General features: G+C 42.6%; 1 protein-coding gene across 2 annotated transcripts; it reads left to right on the top strand.

The window, feature by feature from the left end:
- The first annotated feature begins 2,299 nt into the window (after nt 1-2,299).
- On the top strand, nt 2,300-18,984 carry LOC136758678 (glutamine synthetase). 2 transcript variants are annotated; one of them, XM_066713248.1, is made up of 7 exons: nt 2,300-2,399; nt 12,652-12,827; nt 13,769-13,930; nt 14,172-14,318; nt 15,565-15,692; nt 15,857-16,056; nt 18,538-18,984. In XM_066713248.1, the coding sequence occupies exons 1-7, from the start codon at nt 2,305-2,307 to the stop codon at nt 18,872-18,874; spliced, it is 1,245 nt and encodes a 414-aa protein (XP_066569345.1). In that variant the 5' UTR covers nt 2,300-2,304; the 3' UTR covers nt 18,875-18,984. The 2 variants fall into 2 exon arrangements, with proteins under 2 accessions (XP_066569345.1, XP_066569346.1); XM_066713249.1 differs by having other exon boundaries at nt 2,314-2,402.
- The last annotated feature ends 3,912 nt before the right edge of the window (nt 18,985-22,896 follow it).

Below are 22,896 nucleotides of genomic sequence, written 5' to 3'. Positions count from 1 at the left end.
GTTGACCTGCAGCGTCTCAAACTACCATTATTTATTAATTTGTATTCCATAATAATAATGTATCACTTTTAATTTCCCACAGTATCTTGAGAACTTTCACTAATACTTAAGACCTATTTTAATTTATCTTTGGGGCATTTGGCTAAGACTAGATTGTATTTTGCCTTTTTTTTCTTTTCTTTTTTCTAACAAATGTTTTAAGCCAGCTAGCTTTGGTTTCTCATTTCTTAATTTGCATTTATCATTCCACATAATAAACACTTTCCAGTTTACTTTTCTTGTTTTTTTTATCTCTATTTTGCAAATTACTCCCCATTTCTTTTCTTTCTTTTTTTCTCTCAAGACAACCTGGCCTTGAAAAGAACACAGAGGGTAGGGAGTAAACGTGGGCCTCAACTTCACCAGGAGACAACCTGACTCCCTACTTATCAGCAGTACTGGTTATCAGCCCAGATGTTACCAATGCTTTGCTTTCGCACCTAAATAAGTTCTAAACTTGCATTTATATATATATATATATATATATATATATATATATATATATATATATATATATATATATATATATATATATAAAACTACCGGTCAAAAGTTTTATAACACCTCAATTTTTCCAGTTTTTATTGAAATTTACTAAGTTTAATGTCTCAATGTACGCTGAACAAATAAACAATTGGAGATAAAAAAAGAAATCATGTAATCGTTTTGTTTACCACAATTTAACCCCTTAAGCTGACAAATCACCTTAAAAGGGCACTAAATAGGTTTGCTTCTCTTGGCTTTTGTGTTGTTTGCCAAGTGTTTGGTATCCCATGAAAGCTGAGACTCTTCTGTAATGGGCAGGTGGGGGGATACTTGGTCTGAGTAGGAAAACAAAATATCACAAAATATTGACAATTATGACATATTCTGGAACCAGACAGTCTACTCATCAAAACAAGACCATCCACATTTTGGTAGAAGCAACACACACCTGTAGAGAGCTCAAAACAGATGGAAAACTGTTTACAGTGTACTAATACACGATTTTACATAATTGGATCTGAGCTTCTCTGTGTTTGATAGATAATATATACTGGATTAATCTGTAGGTTGTTCTGAACAAAACAAGCCTATTGGCAAAGAAATCTGATTGAAACTGAGTGGTCTGTGACCACAGCAGACTGCGTGTTTACCCCCAGGGCTCTGAATGACGGCAGGCGACATGGAAACTGTAAATCAGATGTGTTTATGAATGAAACGCGCTGGTAGCCAAGAGGATAAGCTTTCAAACAATGTGCGCATTTTAGGAATACAGTGTCACTTCTATGCACAGAGCTGCGTGTAACACTGACAAATAATGCTTAAGAGGGAGTATATAACTCTGAAATGTACATTATTTTTCAGTTTTTGGTAACCTAAACTTTTTTTGTAACCTCTGGCAGTTTACCACTTACCGTTGTACCATTTTAGGCTATTCATTGGACTTGGACTGCTTAAATTTCAATTAAAACTGGAGGGTGTTCTATACGGAATAGCATTAGGGCCATTAGTTATTTCTGGAACTGGAAACATACACCCAAAATAGTTTACACTATTTCTCCATTTGATCGATTATTAGCTTATTAGCTTATTAGCTAATACGGCTTATTAACCTTCCGGTTTTACCCAGTCCCATTATAACACCATATCAACGCTGTTGGTGTTTGAACCTGAACTTTCAACTTTTTTTCTCAAAAGTTTATTTTGACTTTTTTTCTCAAAAGTTTATTTTGACTTTAAATCTCAAAACTTTTTACTGACTGTCCTCCTCGGGTCTTCAGGGTTTTATTTGTTCATGCATGTGGTTTTGAATGCTTGTTCCAGGGGGGTGTTTAAGTCTCTCATGCAGTGTGCTCAGAGTTAGTTCTCATTGTAGAGGCCTAGCTGTCCACTCTCTCTGATGCTATGACCTCATTCTTCCGAACAGCTTCTATGTGAAAAGCTTAGCCCCAACACCAAGTATGTCGGGGTTTATAACCCGGGGTATGGCTGACTGAAACACTGGTTGAAGTCCTGATTGGCTGTGGTTACATTTATTTTATTATGATTTTAACAGGTCTTGTCCAGCTGCAGATAGATAGATAGATAGATAGATAGTTAAACATGGGCAAATCCATTGTTCAGTAATTTCGCTGGTCACTATGTAGAACACCCCAACCAAGAAACAAAAAAAGCAAAAACAAAAATCATCCCAGCATCACATGCCCCCAGCTCACTACCCCAGCCATGTGTATGATGACGTCACTGCAGATAAATCCATGCCCATCAAGCCCAGCAGTATTTATGGTGCCTCAGCTCCTGCCCAGCACCGCAGCAGCACAGCCAGTCAGGCTCAGTGAAACACAGCAGCACGTCTCCAGCTCACCGGATCAGACAAGGTAGTAGTCCTTGTTCTTCTTCATTGGGTTTTACATGTCTGCCTCTGTTTCAATCTGTAGATCTGTCCATCTGTGATCTGAGTCAACCCACCCATCTGTGTGTGTGAGTGAGTGAGTGAGTGAGTGAGTGAGTGAGTGAGAGTGAGTGTGTGAGTGAGTTAGAGTGAGTGAGTGAGTGAGTGAGAGAGTGTGTGAGTGAGTGAGTTAGAGTGAGTGAGTTAGAGTGAGTGAGTGAGTGAGTTAGAGTGAGTGAGTGTGTGAGTGAGTGAGTTAGAGTGAGTGAGTTAGATTGAGTGAGTGTGTGAGTGAGTGAGTGAGTGAGTGAGTGAGTGAGAGAGTGTGTGAGTGAGTGAGTTAGAGTGAGTGAGTGAGTGAGTTAGAGTGAGTGAGTGTGTGAGTGAGTGAGTTAGAGTGAGTGAGTTAGATTGAGTGAGTGTGTGAGTGAGTGAGTGAGTGAGTGAGAGTGAGTGAGTGAGTGTGTGAGTGAGTGAGTGTGTGAGTGAGTGAGTGAGTGAGAGTGAGTGAGTGAGTGAGTGTGTGAGTGAGTGAGTGAGTGAGAGAGTGTGTGAGTGAGTGTGTGAGTGAGTGAGTGAGTGAGAGTGAGTGAGTTAGAGTGAGTGAGTGTGTGAGTGAGTGAGTGAGTGAGTGAGTGTGTGAGTGAGTGAGAGTGAGTGTGTGAGTGAGTGAGTTAGAGTGAGTGAGTGAGTGAGTTAGAGTGTGTGAGTGAGTGAGTTAGAGTGAGTGAGTGAGTGAGTTAGAGTGAGTGAGTTAGAGTGAGTGTGTGAGTGAGTGAGAGTGAGTGTGTGAGTGAGTGAGTGAGTAAGTATGTGAGTGAGTGAGAGTGAGTGTGTTAGTGAGTTAGAGTGAGTGAGTGAGAGTGAGTGTGTGAGTGAGTGAGTGAGTGAGTGAGAGTGAGTGAGTTAGAGTGAGTGAGTGAGTGAGTTAGAGTGAGTGAGTGAGTGAGTTAGAGTGAGTGAGTGTGTGAGTGAGTGAGTTAGAGTGAGTGAGTGTGTGAGTGAGTGAGAGTGAGTGTGTGAGTGAGTGAGTTAGAGTGAGTGAGTGAGTGAGTTAGAGTGAGTGAGTTAGAGTGAGTGAGTGTGTGAGTGAGTGAGAGTGAATGTGTGAGTGAGTGAGTGAGTAAGTATGTGAGTGAGTGAGAGTGAGTGTGTGAGTGAGTTAGAGTGAGTGAGTGAGAGTGAGTGTGTGAGTGAGTGAGTGAGTAAGTATGTGAGTGAGTGAGAGTGAGTGTGTGAGTGAGTTAGAGTGAGTGAGTGAGAGTGAGTGTGTGAGTTAGAGTGAGTGAGTGAGTGAGAGTGAGTGAGTTAGAGTGAGTGAGTGAGTGAGTGAGTGAGTGAGTTAGAGTGAGTGAGTGTGTGAGTGAGAGTGAGTGTGTGAGTTAGAGTGAGTGAGTGTGTGAGTGAGTGAGTGAGAGTGAGTGAGTTAGAGTGAGTGAGTGTGTGAGTGAGTGAGTGAGTTAGAGTGAGTGAGTTAGAGTGAGTGAGTGTGTGAGTGAGTGAGTGAGTGAGAGTGAGTGAGTGAGTGAGTGAGTGAGTGAGTGAGTGAGTTAGAGTGAGTGAGTGAGTGAGTGTGCGTTCTAGTTTCTTTGCTATTGTAGTGGTTTAGTAAATTATCAGGATGTAAAGGGTTAGGGTTAGGGTTAGTAACAAGAAGTAGTAACAAGTTTATTACAAAAACATAATTACAGGTTAACCCCAAGTCCTCCTCTCATATGAAGTAAAGAAAAGAACTAACGATGTGAGTTGGAGAAGCCTTTTTCTTCCGATAGACAATTGGTTGCACTTACAGTCGTATCTATCCGAAGTGATCACATCTCATTAAAATCCAGCTGTACAAAAATAATGTACCACATGCATAATTAACACAGACCTAAGTTTGTTACTGTTGTTGCAGTGTTTGATGAGTTGTTTGGTGCTGGTCAGCATTCTTCAGGCAGCAGATGTTATCCAGTAGCCAGTAGCTGATTGAAATAACCAGAAGACAATAGGTGTATACAATCCAAGAAACACTAACCTAAGACAGAGACAGGACAACATGACTTTGGAAATCCCCCCCCCCCGAAAGGAGTACAAATTAGACAAAACTGAATTAAAAACACGAAACCATTAATAATGTAATTTTCCCAATAAGCTACGCCAGAGTGCGAAATATAAAATGACAACCGGGGGGGTCAGCAGAATGTGGGAGCTGGGGGGTGACGGTGAAAAAGTGTGACACGCCGGGGGGGGTATCCGTGACACAGGGGGGCCGCATTTTAGGTTACAATATATTCATGTATCGACCCCCCTTTTATTTTTACCTCTTTCGGGGTTCCAAGACTTAATTAGGGGTGTTAAACCCCCCAGCCCCCACCCCGTATTTCGACCCATACGCTAGGCTATAATACTTCCTCGCTTTACACATTTAAGAAACGATATGCGTGAATCGTTCCTATTTGCTGCCCCCTATGCATCCAGATACTGCATCAATATTTGTGTATTTATTTAAAATTGTGGTTGCTAGGTTGGCCTTCGTGGGATGTATAAGGAAAACAGTGAGTTTTTCTGACATTTTCTGCACATATATTAGGTATTATGTGGAGGACTAAGAAAATAAATTACAGCCTTGTTCATAAAGTGCTCTGTGGCTACCCTGCGCTGAAGCAGAAGTAAGCACCGTGATCAGGATGTCGAAAAATAATTACTTGTCATAGTCCTAATTACTGACTTTTTAATTACCTGGATCAACGTGTTTCAGAATTATAATATGACAGAAAGGGAAAGAGGAGCAACAAACACATGATACATACACAGCCAGCTATTGCTGTTTATTCTGTATTTGCTGGAACGCAGAGTGTGGTTTGGACAGGAAAAGCCAATCGTTTAGTCCAGTAGGTTGTATCAATTAGCTAGATAGATAGATCTTATACATTTTGTATTTCGCTGTTGTGACCGGAAAACATTGCCACAAGGACGCTAATGTTAAGGCATTTTCATTGCAGCTTACAATGCTAAACTGGCAATTGAATGAAAATGTATAAAAAATGAAAAAGAAAAACACATTGGTTGGTCAACTGTAATTGCAAAATATTCCTTTATAAAACAAATAATTTGAAATTGTGAAAATAAAAAGTCGTGCTAATGTCGGGAAACAATAATACAAGGGTCTGACACGACAGGCGTGACAGTTGACAGGTCTGCTGTCATTATGCCATGTCCATACGTCTTCAGTGTATTTTTACATAGATATGTATTTAATAAAGTTTTTGTGTTAGACAAGTATTCATCAGTTGCATCAATTACAACGTATTCATTTATGTGGAAACGATCTGCGATGAGACATACATGTTTGGCTGCGCAGCGGAGATGCTGCTGAAGAGAAGCGTGCGGTTTGTTTGCGTCGCGTCTGCGCTGGCGTGCGGTACTGAGCGATGGAAAGGACGTCACTGTCTGTCATCATTCCTAGAGCTGATATACTTTTACCCAACCACAGACCGTGACAATGAATATCTAGCCAATCCAATGAAATCCTTTTAATGACGTGCAGAAACCCAGAGACGGGAAGAGGAAGAGGAGTATGAAGAGTAATAATGTGTCACAATATAACACCCCTTCTCATGTGTTAGTGTGTTTATACAGATCCCCATTAGCTGCCATGTTATTGCATATGTGATTGATGTAATTGCACACCTGTGTAGACTAGACAGGTGCATATGAGGGAAAAGGATCTGGATAGAAGAAACATGCTCCCACACTGTTTCTGCTTGCAAGTGTTATAATTCAATAGAATGCAGTGTTTTGATCAAAGACCTTATAACACTTGCAAGTCTACACAGGCGTGCAATTAGCTTTTGTTATGGTGATTGTTTAATTACCTGAATAAATGCCACGTTTTAACATGTTCACCCTCATGCATTTTTGGTGATGTTTTCCTATGGCTGCTAAAAATAAGTGTTTTCCTTCTACCAGACACAGTGGCTAGTGGCCAAAAAAGTTAATTTTATCACCTGACTGTAGATTAACTCCATGGGCAGCAATGTGTATTAGTATTAATCAGGTCTTTGGACTCTGGTGTTGGGGGGTTTGTATTCAGTGCGATGAGGGTATTTACCTACATTGCTCCAGGGTAAACCTACCTGTATATATAGGTAATCGTATGTAAAATAATGTTGTCTGTTTTTACAGTTGTACGTCACACTTTATAATTGCATCAGCTAAGAAATATAATAATTCTGAGGGCTTCGGTCATGCTAATTTGCATAATTTGTCACATTGAAAATGCAATCTGTATAAACAAAATCACCCCTTGTAATTATAAATAAATGCATATGTTAATAAATAAATCTCGAATAGTAATCATGTTTTTATTTTTACAATCACACAGGTATTTGATTTTACTTGCGTGACACATCCTAACCCTCCATAAAAGCGAAACAAAATAGCTTAAAAAAATATATATATCGACTCCGAGGCCATACTGCTACCATCATCATAATCATCGTTATTAATAAGCCTAATAAATAATGCATAATAATTTACATTTACGCTGGTCAATCCCGGAGATAATCCTCTGTGATATACCAATTTTCTCTTGCACAGCTTACATTAAGCTTTTGAGTGTGTTTTGTTCATTTAGTAAAACAATCCCAAACAGCATATGGTTTTCGAGACTTGTTTTACGTTTCAATTTATATTGCACTTTGCTGTAAAGATGGCGGGTAAAGAAAACATAACACTGTCCACATCACATGCATGCTGGCAGGTGTGAGTTAGGGCTCTTCAGATGTATTTCATTCATTTAAATACTGTAACACTTGGGGGGTTTTCGGCTCACGGCGAGATGGGGAATTGAGCCACAATGCAGCGATCTCCCCGCGGCACTAACGAGGCTGGAGATCGTTACAATGCAGTTATATATGGTGATAATGTGCACGCAATAAAACGCTAAAAACAAACAAAGGCTCCTGCTTCACAGTTACGTTACGCACGAAGCAGCAGCTGCCCGTCCGAAGCACCGAGACAAGGGTTCAAAGCCTCGCGACACCTTGCCAGAAACCACGTGATCGCTGCAAACGCAGCTTTGTTACGTCACACCAGCACCTGACAGCGTCGAACTGGTTTGGAATAGTGTCGTTGTATCAAACCCACATAATGCTTCAAATAGTTCTGAACCTCCTCAACTCCGACGGTTAGAGAGAGGAGACAGATTTTTAGACGCTGTAGAGTACATTTATTGAGAGAGAGCCAGAGATGGAAACTTAGATAGACGTACATAACGAGTTAGAGAGATTGATTTAGAGATAGTTATAGAGCAGGGCTTCCTAAACTTTTCCATCCCGAGGCCCACTTGATCAACACCATAACGCTTTGAGGCCCACTACCCACACAATCCATTCAAAAACACATTTAATACATTTAAATAAATTGCATAATTTGTTAATGACGTCACATTAACTAGTAATTGGAGAAGGGGTTGTAACATTCTGTAGTCCAAGTGGTTAGAGTCAGAAAACCGGACCACAGAACAGTGGTCCAAGTAGTGGTCCAGACCACTTAGAACTATGGGGCGCCAAATGTAAAACCGCGCACACCTTTTTTTTAGTGTCTTTTTTTCACACATTTAACTTAAACCTTGTGCTTTTTTCCACATTTATAAATATTTCATTTATTTAAATAAATACTTAAATAAATGCTTATTCTCCATTTTTGAAAAATAAATATTTATCGTTTGATTAAATATTTAATTAAATCCTAAATCAAAATAAATATATAGTTTTTTAAATAAATATTTAGTATTTAGTAAATGGAAACACAACAGGTGATTGACCAGAGCCAACAAAAATGTTTCAAACAAATACAGGTCCTACAAAAGGACATCTGAGTGTGCACAGAAGTTACAAACCGTGTGTGCTGACTTTGCCTTTATCAGGACAAAGATGTCCTAATAGCACTGTAATGTCAGGATCAACCAGGTTTGAACCCAGGCTGCTTCATCCAAAGGCTAATTTCCATGACCGACTGTTACGAACTAGTGCTGGACAACCAACAATTTCCTGTTCCCCTGCGCAGGATTTCTTCCGGTACAGAGACAAACAATATCCTGTGAAACTGCAGTTCCCAATGTTTGGTGAACCTAAAGATGATGGTGATCCTCTCCTGTATCTTGAGAAATGTCATGACTTAACAAAAATTAAAAATGAGAGGAGGCCATTCGACCCATCGTGCTTGTTTGGTGTCCATTAATGTCTAAGTGATCCAAGGATCCTATCCAGTCTATTTTTGAATGTTCCCAAATTTTCAGCTTCTACCACATCACTGGGGAGTTTGTTCAGATTGTGACGACTCTCTGTGTGAAGAAGCGTCTCCTGTTTTCCGTCTTGAATGCACAATTTCCATTTGTGTCCCCGGGTGCGTGTGTCCCTGCTGATCTGGAAAAGCTCCTCTGGTTTGATGTGGTCAATGCCTTTCATTATGTTGAAGACTTGGATCAAGTCCCCATGTAGTCTCCTCTGTTCCAGGGTGAAAAGGTTCAGGTCCTCAGTCTCTCAGTAGGACATTCCCTTCAGACCTGGAATAAGTCTGGTTGCTCTCCTCTGAACTGCCTCTAGAGCAGCGATATCTTTCTTGAAGTGTGGAGCCCAGAACTGTACACAGTATCCAGATGAGCTCTAACTAGTGCATTGTACAGTCTGAACATCACTGCCCTTGTTCTCAATTCTACACTTTTGACAATATACCCTAGCATTCTGTTTGCCTTTTTTATTGCTTCCCCACTGTCACAGGCTGGCCGTTGCCTGGGCATAAAAATTACCAGTTGACTCTGAGTTGCAGTGAAAATAGTAAGAAGTGGTGTTTATTTACTTAATATCTTCAAAAAGTAAACAGCTCAGACTGCCTGAAGTCTGGAACCCATAGACATCACCAGATGCTGGGTTTCTTCCCTGGTGATGCTCTGCCAGGCCTGCACTGCAGCTGTCTTTAGTTCCTGCTTGTTCTTGGGGTGTTTTGCCATCAGCAAGTGAAATGCTGCTCAATTGGATTCAGGTCAGGTGATTGACTTGGCCATTGCAGAACATTCCACTTCTTCCATTAAAAAAGTCTTGGGTTGTTTTCGCAGTATGCTTCAGGTCATTGTCCATCTGCCTGTCATATGCCTGTGTTGCCATTTTGCTATGCTTTCATAAAAATATGTAATTATTAAATCGTATTTATTATCATTTTTATTAAAATGCGTATATTCTACTTGCATGTCAAGTATAAGTCTATTAAGGCTGCACACATTTAAAAAATAAAATTATACCTGCATATGTTTGTTTTTTTAGATTTGAAGTTGAGTCCTTTAGAGCAGACCGTACATTGTGCCGTGGTGGACACATTTTGCACTTTCTTTGAAAGTGAACAATTGTCTGTACTTCAATGAGTTAAATCCCTGTTAACACACAATGTTGCCACAACATTGTAGAAACCTAATTTATGATGGCACAATGTGGTGTGTTACTTCCATTCTGCTGCCTGTACGATGGCGCCGAATCAGCTGCTCTTTGGCTAGAGTCACGAAAATAAAAACAATGTTGCAAAAATACTACATGTGGGTCCCTTCAGATTTACACAATTTCCTTACACTTGTACACTTTCATGTAAATGATCTAGAAGTAATCAGTAATCTTGTAATCAAATAATCAAAATTCCGTAATCAAAATTCTGTAATCTGATTATGTAACGCCGCTACTTATATTCCGTTACTCCCCAACACTGTCAAGAATGAACGAATTCCGTGAGTTTGTACCCTTAATCTGCGAAAAGCAAGAGAAAAGATAGACTATGAAAAGCGACGTAGAGATGTACAATAACAACCCATGGAGTGATCTCATGTGTTATCTGAAACATCTGAGCAATTCAGTGCCAAACTCCCCCTTAAGTGGAAAGGACCCTATGAAATAGCCAGAGAAGACACAGGTAAAGATGTTAGGACCGTCCATGTATCACACCTGAAACTGAAACTGTGACTAAGTAAAGACAAATGGTGATGGACATGTTTGCTGAGGGTGATGAAGACGATGAAGAATTTGCTGCTGTACATCTGCCTCCAGGTTCTGTCTTTTCGTCCTGTCACTATTAAAGAAAAAAAAATGTCATAAAAAAAAACGTAAATGTCATAATTATGACTTACTGTAATGGGGATTGAGAATGCTCACATTGCAACCGCCCTGTTGATGCAGTCAATTGGTCCCCATACACTTGAGCATTTGAAACCATGAGTGCATTAACTTATTGTTGAGCCATAGAACAAATACATTACAGTTAGGCTATATAAATAAATACATATATATATATATATATATATATATATATATATATATATATATATATATATATATATATATATATATATATATATACACACACACACACACATCTATATTTTCTCAGGTTATTCGATAAGTAGAAACATATTCTGTGGAATTTTATAAATTTATAAATTTTATGTCCTTGTTTGATGGCCCCATCACCCTATTTTTCAGAAGGAATCATCAGTTTGTAATCATGAAAGAAATGTTTTACCACCCAGAACTGTTGCTAAATTATTTTACATGATTATTTTATTCGGGGGACTGCTGTGTAGGCTACAGCGGAGTGCGAACTGCACACACGCATTCTCCAAAGAGGAAAGGGGCCCAGAAGTGTTGTTTAGTATTCAAACATTGTCAGTTTCAGTTACCGAGAGAAAAAAGCCTCTGAAGTTCTGAAACTGAAAGAACCTTCTAAGACTGCCCTAATAATAATGAACAATGCATTCAGCTCAGGCTCTTATTAAGGCTACCAGAATGATAAAGCATTTCAATGTATTTAATAAAAATAGGGCATCTGGACTTGAAATGTGACGTATCCGCAAAGAATGGCTCTGTGAATAGGTAACTAGACCCAGAATAGTGATCTGTATGGTAATGTGTTGTATCTCGATGTGATAGTCCCTGAGTGGGTAAGATAATACCCTGTGGGTGAACCTGGGACTGCTAACCTGGGATCACATGTAACAGTGTAGGCCCTGTATGAATGAAGGTTTTATATAAAATTGGAGAAACTTGTTGATCTTGAAGACCTTCCTATCCTCTGACATTCAAAGGTTAAAAATTAAACACAAAGAAAGGAGTGGTGAGCAACGTGCACAGCTGCTGTCCCACACACAGATGAAGTGTTTCATGGCTGGTTATAACATGACATTTATTCATAATAATTGAGACGACAGATACAAAATGCTTTTAATTATTCTTCTCCCTTCTCTCTCCTTTTACAAGTAGACTCAAACAATCTATCTTACACAGAAATAGCAATCAATCAAGCTGATACAAAACAGTACAAATATACCAATTAACATTAGAGTATATTTGTATACTATCACCATTCATATAACTAATATTATCATTGTTAAATGTATAATTTCAATTATTACAACTTTTATTGAAGTATTTACTTATTCTCGCTTGTTTTTGAGCGATTTCCAGATTTACATGGGCTAAAAGTAGATTGGCTGTACATTTATTTGAAATGTGTTACCTCTTTCACTCCCTCTCTGCGATGGACAGATTTAGAGACCTTCAAATCCCCAGGGCCAGAGCATTATAAACTAAACTCTTGGTTTACATACTTCGTAATACCAATAAATGTATTCAGCCTCCCACCTAAATCATTTGCCAACAAATCAAAACAAAAATAGTATTTATTACACTTTACTTGCACAGTCACTAAAATTGTCTGTAAGAGCTACTATTTTTGATATTACAAAACACAAGACATCCATGTCCTACCAGCCCTGCCACGCTTCCACCACAGCGTGAACTTCCTTAGGGTTGACACAAATCAAAAGGCACTACTAGCCCCAAATAAGTACAATTCTAGGCCAAAACCAGACAGATTATATTTTTATATATATATATAATATAGATATAGATATAGTGTAAGTGATGTGAGAGTGTGGATTATGTATTCAACACACACACACACACATGAACAACAAACCCACACAGCCTCTTTAGTTAGTGGATCCATAGCAGTAAATACATTTACACAATTAACACAATTTGATATTGTTTTATTCTACCTCCCCCTGATATTTCAGTCTGCACCTGGGGAGTCCAATAACACTAGACTCACAGACTTCTGTGTCTTAATTGGAACCATGTGGCCCCAGTGCCAATGCTGCAGCGCCACATAACCCTAAACTCAGACTCAAACTCTTCTCTCTGACCCTGTCCCAGGCGTGCAATGGCACTGGTGTTGGACAGCTCCTGGCTCAACAAGCACCTGCGGGAATACTACATGAAGCTGCCACAGCACGGCAAAGTGCAGGTCACCTACATATGGATCGATAGTACAGGGGAGGGGCTGCGGAACAAGACCCGGACGCTGGACATTGAGCCCAAGAGCATCGAGGGTGAGGGGGCTGTCTGGCTGGGTGGGCAGCACAGAGACTTTTACGGCTCTGCTCTAGTGCTGGAGGGGTCTTGGGTTCCCAGAATGCATTGGGAGAAATGTTAAGAAGAGTGATTTGCTCAGGTGGAAAAACAAAAGGCTTTGACAACCAACCATGGCAGAAATGTCGAGAAATGTATGAAGTTCAAAGACGAGTATACAAAAGTATGAAAGTAATGTATTCAACTTGCTCTTTAGGACAAATATAATATAGTTAGCTGGCAGAAAGGGAAAAACCAAAACCAGAACCTAGGCTGTTGGGGAGGTCTTCTGCCCTCCTTTGCCACCTCATTCCTGGTCTGCTGGGGCTATGGCTGTCCTGTTCCACCCTCCTTTCCCTCATTTTTAGCCCCATCCCTGCTGTGGTCTGTCTGAGGCTCTGCCATTCCCAAGAGCCCTGCCCACCAAAAATGATGCCCAGTGTCAGAGAGAGCCACACCTCCAGGCTCCTCAGCAGGTAGGGTGGGCGTTTCTCCAAAACCCTGATCTGCTTCTCCATGGGTCTCCTTGTCTATATTGTAGTGGGTTGATCACAAAAAGCAATAATTAACTAATTTGCAGATACACGTGGCCCCAGCTACACAAATGGGAATGACCCACACTCCTGGTACCATAAATGAGGTGGCACCCAAAAGGTAGGAGGTAGAAAAAGTGTTAAGTAAAATAAAAAAATTAAAAAACACAAAAACAAGTGTGTATTAAGGTGTGTATCAGAATCATCATCATCATGAGGTGCTTCACCCAAACAGGTGCAGAGCCGGGAGTGAATGCTGATGTATTGATTAGCACCCTGGGCAGAGCAAGGCAGCACCTAGGGTCAGAGAGAGATATGCCAGTGTTCAGTGGGGGGGCAAAGGGGGCATGGAGGGTGAAGCTGATTCTAGATCATCTCCCCCCCGACAGACATCCCAGAGTGGAACTTCGATGGATTCAGCACCTGCCAGACGGAGATCGCCAACAGAGACTTGTACCTGGTCCCGGTGCGCATGTTCAGAGATCCATTCACCCTCGACCGCAACAAGCTGGTGCTGTGTGAGGTCCTCCAGCACAACGGCAAGCCAGCAGGCAAGCTGCTCCCCCTGTCTTCATCTCCCTGCCTTTCTCTCTCTCTTACTCTCTCTGTCTCTTTGCAACTAAGCACATCTGCAAATGTTCAGCTCAACTCTTTCTTTTTTACTTCATCTGTCTTGACTTTCCTTTCCATTTTCCTTTCTCTCTTTCTGTATCTCTGTTCCAGAGTCTTGACAGCTCCCATGTTGTTCTCTCTGCTTGAGTTTGCAGTTTGACTCTAACCCTAACCCTGCAGAGAGCAACCTGCGCTGGTCCTGTAAGGAGGCGATGGATGCTGCGCGAGAGAGCCAGCCCTGGTTCGGGATGGAACAGGAGTACAGCCTGCTGGGGATAGACAAGCACCCCTATGGCTGGCCGCCTAATGGCTTTCCTGGGCCACAGGGTGAGTCTACCACTGTGATGCACAGAGTGTCCTGTTTCCAATTTCTCCCTCCTCCTCCATGTAGGGACTGCAACATCATTGCCATAGGGCAGGTGACCGAGGTCAAGTCTTCTGTCCAAACACTTACCACTCCCAGCGGTAAGAGTACTGTGAAATCCTAAAGGGAGCCCTCACTGACTGCTTGGTGGCAACCATCATGCCAGACAACCCTAAGGCCATGAGGCATTCCCATTCAAAGGCCAGACCCAGAGCCACAGGAGGTCTGGGTTCGGGTGCCACAACGTGCCCTGTGCTTGAGACAGGAGATTTGTCCACTGGGAAGATCCCAAGAATTCTCACTCAACAGGAGAATGAGGTCTGAGCACCAAGGTCTGTGTGACACCACGGAGCGACCAACAACACTGTCGCCCCAGTACAGCTGGAAGAAAAGGAAACAGGGTCACTGGTGGGCCATATTATGTGTATGCACTGCAAATTACAATGAACTGAGAAGGGAGAGAAAAGGGAGAAAAATAACAAAGAACTGCTTGATAATAGAGGGTATGAGAGAGAATAATAAAAACAGCTACATGTCAAGCATACCTGAGATTATTGCATCCTTTATTACTAATGCAACAGGACACAGACTATATATTGATATTGCAGAAAGATGAGGGCTCAGTACCACACTGTCAGCCCAGGGGAAACTGGAGGGTACCAGGAAAGACATACAAAACATTAGTCAGGGGTAAGCAGGTTTCACCCCAGTGAAAATCTGATGGCTGAGACACATTAGTGTAGCACAGCACAGCAGGCTGACAACACACTTATGTGTCTGCCAAGAAAGAAAGAAATAATAATGTAAACAGAGAATTATAGATTACCATGAAACAAAACATGGCATTTCTGCAGTACCTAACTGCCACACCAGGGGGCAAAGGGAGGTAAAGAGCATTACAGAGCACATCTCACCAAAGAGCAATACAGCACATCTCTGGGGGGAGCTTGCCTCACAACAGGGGAAGCAGGATGCTGAGACATAACATCTGGGCTGCTAGCACACTACATGTAGACATGGAGTTAAAGTGTATAGATATGTAACATTATAACTGTAATTTGTATAGTGAGACTCAAGCCTCAGTACCAAACTGCCACACCAGGGGACACACACTATATGGAATATAGAATTATATTATGAGATAGCGAGACTGACTATAAAGGGGGGTTCGGTGGGCTTAACTGAGGCTCCTGTGTTTTTGATTGACAGGTCCGTACAGCTATGCAGTGGGATCTGACAAAATCTTTGGCCGGGACATTGTGGAGAGCCACTACAAGGCCTGCCTGTATGCTGGGGTCCGGATCTGCGGCACAAACGCAGAAGTGATGCCGTCACAGGTACAGTCTGCCCGCAGAGAAGGACCTTCAATCATTTGATTATTTGTCCCTTTATTTATCACTCTATTTATATTATTTCCCCCTCTGCCCCATTTTCACTCCATCTCTCTCTCTCCCACCCACTCTCCTCTCATCCTTCCCCTCTCTCCCCTCTCCGCCCTCAGTGGGAGTTCCAGGTGGGCCCGTGCGAAGGGATCGACATGGGGGACGAGCTCTGGATGGCGCGCTTCCTGCTGCACCGCGTGTGCGAGGATTTCGGGGTGATCGCCACCCTGGACCCCAAACCTGTCCCAGGCAACTGGAACGGAGCCGGCTGCCACATCAATGTCAGCACCGAGGCCATGAGGGGCGAGGGTGGGCTGCAGTGAGTACCAGCCACTCCCCTCACTCTGTGTTTGTATGTACTGTGTGTGTAATAGAGAGAGAGACAGAGAGAGAGAGAGATAATGTGTGTGTTGATTGTGAACATATGTAACAGGGCTCATCAGGTATATAAGCTCATTACAGGTGACATAACCTCTCTGTAAAATCAGTACAGTAATAAGCTTCTCACATTTGGTATAGTGGGCCTTATCACTGTTCAGGGCAGGCCCGGTTCTAGACTGCTATGATTGAGGGGGCTTTGGGAAATGTTAGGGGGGCAGTATTTTTTTCTACCCATTATATAGCATGTGATGTACAATATAGGGCTATTAGAAGCTTCACCTTTATTCCTTTAAGTCTTGTCTACTGTGTATAACAAATACAACATTTCTCTTAGAAGGACAATATTACTATTATGGCCAATTTTACACTATCTTAAATGCTTTATATATTTGACAAATTAGACATTAAACTGTGTTTTTATAAATGTTAACCTTGTCAATATTTCTACCTGCCACCACCCCACTTAGGAGGACATTGTATAATTTGTATAGTTATACATTAACTTAAAAACTTGTTTTTCCTTTTTTCTTTGTGATTCTCCTTTAGCCATTCCTAAACATACTAAACATTTGCCTTGAAACTTGTTTTTTTAGGGATATTTTTTGTTATTTCACAAAGTTTGGGATCCCTAGCGAAGCTATATTGAAACAGCTTCACGAACAGCCCAGCAGACATATCGCCCTCGCTGTTTGTTCTTGCCTGAGCACTTTCAAAGCTTCCACGAAGGGGAAGTCCGTTGACTGCTAAAAATCTCACAACTTCACCTATGCTTTTGACATAGTACCTAGTATTCTCTAACTGGGTAGGCCCTAAGAGATAGGATATGGATAGTCTCACCACTTTCCTCCCTGTGTTTCATTTCTGCACATGACGCTGCATTTTGCAAATGGTATTGGCTAGACTCATGCCTTTGAAATCCCTTATCCTTATCTAGGGCATTTTTCCAATTTGTAAACCCTCGCTTTGTAAAAATAACATCTCTTTCATGTGTGCTTCCAAATTTGCGTCCAGGTTGACTGAATACTCCAGCCACGGTCTTTCACGATACCATCTCAGATTGAATGCACAAGTGGTTTGAACAAACATACGTTTAGGGAATGATTTAAGAATGGGCTGTGAGGGTGCACTTGTGTTCAGCTAGCTTCCGAGTTGCTTGAACAACTACGTCGGTTCGGTAACACCGGCAAGGGTGAAGACAAGCTAGCGGCCGAACACGATGTGCTGGGGCGAGAAGCAGGTGCACCACTTTTGACGAAACTTCAGCAGAGGTGCTACGTGGCTTTGGGACCAAAAATCTGTACATATTCCTAATGGAATGTCTAGTCTAGCAAACCATTTCCAACCAACTTCATTCAGTCAACACACACAGCAAGCACTCTAGTAGCTAGCTAGACACACGTATGTGGCAGAGTTGCCCAAGTCAAGAACTATCAAAGCCCTCGTCCTGCAACTGTACACAATCAACCATCACCGACCGCCCCACAACAAGAATGCCCCTAAATAAAGTTAAAAAGAAAAATGTAATAAGATATGAAACACCAACAATTAATGTCTAAAGTTAATGTATGTGTTTCAGAATGCAAAACCAGTGACACTGACAACTGATCAGACAGACAGACAGACTGCACGCTGCGTCTCAGAGTTTTATATCGTCGAACCAGCCAATCAGAAATTAGGAAAATATATCACTTTGAAAATTTAATTCTTTTGATTGGTCAGCGAGTGAAAAAAATGTTTTTCTTGTTTTTTATTTGAGGGGGCAAGATGAAAATTTGAGGGGGCAATGCTCCGTACATGGTGGAGCTGCTGCCTGTGGTGCACAGTTCAAATCCCGAGCTGGGAGCTCCGACTGCACAACTACACATACAAAAGAACCTAGTAGCAAAGTCAGCTTCTGTTTCCTTAACTCCCTCTCAACTCTTTCTCTCTTTCTCTTACTTTCTTTTATCGTTTTATTTGTTTTTTGGTTTGTCCGGTGCATTTTCAGTTATTTTCAATGTATTTGACCATATTGTTTATTTGTTTAATGGATTTATTTGGCAGTATTGCCCTAATCACAAGTTTATTTGATTTATTGCACATGTTTATTTGAGTTCATGTATTTTGTTTATCACTGTTAGATTTTAAATTTTTTAAGTGATTTTAAGAATTGATTTAATTTTTTTTAGTATTAAAATTTGTTTTGAATATTTTTATTATTGATTGTAAAATACTTAACCCAATAAAACAGTATTTCTTTTACTTTGTTTTGTAATTAATCATTAATGTTTGCTTGTTTCTCCTTCCTCTCTCCCTCCCATTCTTCCATTTCTCCCTCTTCCTTACTCCCATCTATTCCTCTCACATGCTGCCCTCTATCCCATTCCCTACCCTCCTTCCAATCCTACTCTCTCCCTCTCCTATCCTCCCCTCCCTCCAGGCACATAGAGAAGGCCATTGAGAAGCTGGGCCGACGCCACGCACACCACATTCGTTGCTACGACCCCCATGGTGGCCTTGACAATCAGCGACGCCTGACGGGCCACCACGAGACCTCCAGCATCCACAACTTCTCTGTGGGCGTGGCCAACCGTGGGGCCAGCATCCGAATCCCATTCCTGGTAGCCCAGGAGGGCCGGGGCTACTTCGAGGACAGGCGACCTGCGGCCAACTGCGATCCTTATGCTGTCACCTGTGCCATGGTCCGCACCTGCCTGCTGGACGCCCCGGACGAGGAGGAGGAGATAGAGAAGAAACAGGTGGAGAAGAAAGACTGAGACTGGAGGAAGAGGAGGAGGGCTTGTGGGGCAGAGGGACAGGAGACGGGGAGGGACAGTGGAGAGGAGAAAGAGGAGAAGAAAGAATAAAGGGAACAGAGACTTTATAATCTGTTGTCTCTTCATAATGTGTCTCTGTGTGCATGTGTGCAACACTTCTCTGTACTTGTTTTTACTGCTTCATGCAGAAGCATCTTGACAACCAGTGCACAAGGAACTGTTGAGAGTCATAGTTGTAATTGACTGGGATGCGCAGAACTCTGGATACGATGCTTTTCCCAGGGCTGCTCTACTTCAGTCCTCTCCCCTCAGTGTGAGAGACAGGAAGGTGGGGCATGTGGAAATGGCTTGAATATTTAATAAAAACAAAACAAACAAAAAAACAGATAAATAATAATAATGATAAAGGTCCTTGTCAAAATATTGACAAAGTCATAAAGTCAGTTATGAAGGAGAGGTTTGGGTATCCATTACAGCAGCTGTCCCTCCGGTGTGTGCCCTCCCAGATCCAGGGGCGGACTGGGACCAACAAACGGCCCTGGAATTTGACCCACTCTGAGGAGGGGGGGTGGGGGCGGGTTGGGGAAGTGCAGTCCGGGAATCCACACGGGAGGACTGGCCCACACGGGAATCGAAAGGCCCACTGAACTAACAAATAGTCAGGCCCTTCTGTTGCCAGATGGCCAGTCTGCCTATGCCCACATCCACACTACACTAAATCGGTTTGTGAGGTTTTGTGCTTGAGTTTTGCCACAATTGTTTTTTCACTTTTTCCGTGACTGCAATGTCACGGTGTACCATGAGAGGGCGGCACGAGCCTGTGTTTGAACTGCATGCGAGCATCTCAGTCTGGGCCCTGGAGGAGTCCCAGTGGGGCTGTGGGGCTTTTGTCCCAAATTATCATCTTGTCAGGTCTTCTCGGCTCTTCAACAGGTGCAGCTCGCTCAAGTTAAGCAGCTGACAACAACTGGAGCTGGAGTGGAAACCAGTGGGCAGACGCAGGGAGTCCCGCAGGACCAGGGCTGGGCCCCACTGCTCTCCAGGGAAAATAAAAAAATACATACATACATACACATGTACATACACACATATTTAAAGTATGAGCACAAAGCATGTAAAGTATGTGAAAGTTCAAACTGCTGACACACAGATATGTCCCCCCTTCGCATTTCTTACATAAGTGGAAGAAAAATATGTACAATTCAGTCTCCTTGAGAGAGATTTGTGCTTAAAGTCACTAATTCAATGCTACTGAACGGCTCTGTTCATGTTCATGACTGGATCATGCCCCCCTCCCCATCTCCTTCCACCCCCCTCCTGTTGTTCACCCCAGGAGCAGGCCGGATCCCGCGATGTCACACCAGCCACTTATGAAAGCCACTGGACAGTGCAGGGCGGATTAGTTGGGAGCCTCGTCACTAACGTGGGCAGCTTGGCGCTTGATGAACAGCCCACAGCGGGACTTATCGGTCTGTGTTTGTGACCTACACCAATCAGCCATATCATTATGACCACCTGCCTAATATTGTGTAGGTCCCCCTTTTGCCGCCAAAACAGCCCTGACCCGTCGAGGCATGGACTCCACTAGACCTCTGAAGGTGTGCTGAGGTATCTGCAGCACTGTGGAGTAATGGTTAGGTTGTGCGTTCAAATCCTGGGTGGGACAGGTAGTTCACTTAGATTGCTCCAGTAAAATGCCCAGCTGTATAAATGGGTACAAATATAAGTCACCCTGAATAAGAGTGTCAGCTAAATGACAAAAATAATAATCTGGCACCAAGACATAAATCCTGTAAATTGTGAGGTGGGGCCTCCATGGATTGGACTTGTTTGTCCAGCAAACAAGATGCTTGATTGGATTGAGATCTGGGGACTTTGCACTGACTTTGGAGGCCAAGTCAACACCTTGAACTTGTGATTCATCAGACCAGGCCACCTTCTTCCATTGCTCCGTGGTCCAGTTCTGATGCTCACGTGCCCATTGTAGGTGCTTTCGGCAGTGGACAGGGGTCAGCATGGACCAGCATTCACTTTTTCAGCAATTTGAGCTACAGTAGCTCGTCTGTTGGATCGGACCACACGGGCCAGCCTTCGCTCCCCACGCGCACCTTGGCCGCCCATGACCCTGTCGCCAGTTCACCGCTTTTCCTTCCTTGGACCACTTTCGATAGGTACTGACCACTGCAGACCGGGAACACCCCACAAGAGCTGCAGTTTTGGAGATGCTCTGACCCAGTCGTCTAGCCATCACAATTTGGCCCTTGTCAAAGTCGCTCAGATCCTTACGCTGCCCATTTTTCCTGCTTCAAACACATCAACTTTGAGGACAAAATGTTCACTTGCTGCCTAATATATCCCACCCACTGACAGGTGCCATGATAACCAGATTATCAGTGTTATTCACTTCACCTGTCAGTGGTCATAATGTTATGGCTGATCGGTGTATGTGGTAATAAAATGCATGATATACCAATACATATCTGGATCCAAAAGGTATTCTACAGTATATCTTTTTTAATGAATTGATAAGGTTAATTAAGTTTACATGAGACTCTTAGTTCTTGATGACCCACCAAGAGGTTTCATGTAGTTCTTCAAATGGTTCATCCTGTCTACTCCAGTGTGGCCTGGCTGTCGGCTTCTTTCAACACATCGCACTCTGAGATTAAACTGACCCAAGGAGAGATGTCAAGTCATAAACCAGATGATCAAGCAGTTGTCCTGATGTTTTAACCTTGGTTTGTTTTGTTTTAGTTTTTTAAAACTGTTAATCATAGAACAAATACTAACAAAACAACAAACGGATCCTAAGACAAACCCACAGTGCAAATACACCCCCCTTGCCTCCTCAGGTTTGTTCTCTGGGTCACAGCTCTGAGATTAAACAACAACAAGAGTATGCAGTACAGCGGATTACAGTGTGACCCTGGCGACAGCATGAACGCCACACACGGGTGGGACGAGGCTGGAGGCCTAGCTGCTGAGAAGTGCCTGATATGGATCTGTAAACAATGGCAGCACATGACACTGAAAACACTGGCATTTCTCCACGGTTCCTTTTTCGATGCAGGCTCGTCCAACCTGTTTTTTAATCTTGTCTTCCTGAGAGCGAGAGAGAGGAGGGGGCTGGGCTTCCTGTCTGGAAGGGAACTTTGTGTGAATCTGATACAAGCACAGAGGAGGTGGGGGAATTAAATACAATCTCGCGGTAGTGTAGGCCATGTGACCTGAGGTTTGGGCTCACTCTCACACTCCGGAGCCTCGGGTCCTTGCTGTTGTCTCATTGTCATTGGCCCCGATGGACATATCTTCAGTACTGAGCTTCTGAATATTTAAACACAGACAGTGAGCACCAGTCACATTCCCCCCCAGCCCATCCAGCACTCTGGTCCTGCTGCTATGGCCAGGGAAGCAGGCAGTAGACAGCCGATGCCAGACCGGTCCAGTCAATACAAAACCAGTGCAGCATCAGCATGGTCCATCAATCGTAATGTGAAAGGAAATGGGATCAATTAACTGGCCCAGTGGGCTGCTCCCAGCTTAGGAGCAGACTCTGCAGACTGGACACATGCTGACGGGAGTCTGAATGGAGCTGTGTGGCTCTGCAGCTGTTCCTGTGTTCTTGTGTCCTTAATTGACTTCATAACTGGGTTTAATTGATCTAAATTAGCATGCATTCAAGCACTGTTTGTAGTTGTTGAGAGAGAGAGAGATGCTCCCGTTTTTTAAGTACAGTACCTACAGTTGTAGATGACTTCTTAGGTATAGAAAGTTAGGTATAACTTCAGACATTCACCTGATTCCATTACTGAAGCATAGGATGACAATAAAGGAATATATTTACAATGTGTACAGCAGGCCAACTAGTCTTAAAAACAATCAGGAACACGAGATGTTGCAAAGTTGAAGGTAATCCTTCTCTCTCTCACACACACACACACAGACGGGGGTGGGGCGCTAAGGTAGGTTAATATGTATTTACATGATGATGCAGTTTTAAAAGATCAGTATCGACACGTAAC

Source organism: Amia ocellicauda, chromosome 9, assembly GCF_036373705.1.
Source record: "Amia ocellicauda isolate fAmiCal2 chromosome 9, fAmiCal2.hap1, whole genome shotgun sequence".
Lineage (NCBI taxonomy): Eukaryota > Metazoa > Chordata > Actinopteri > Amiiformes > Amiidae > Amia > Amia ocellicauda.
This window is presented reverse-complemented; position numbering and strand designations above follow the sequence as displayed.

Excerpts from the sequence above, each read along its gene's own strand:
- LOC136758678 (XM_066713248.1), top strand. The coding sequence starts at position 2,305 with ATGGTGCCTCAGCTCCTGCCCAGCACCGCAGCAGCACAGCCAGTCAGG. Across the intron at positions 13,931-14,171 it reads GCACAACGGCAAGCCAGCAG|AGAGCAACCTGCGCTGGTCC; the intron begins GCAAGCTGCTCC and ends CTAACCCTGCAG. Across the intron at positions 15,693-15,856 it reads CAGAAGTGATGCCGTCACAG|TGGGAGTTCCAGGTGGGCCC; the intron begins GTACAGTCTGCC and ends CTCCGCCCTCAG.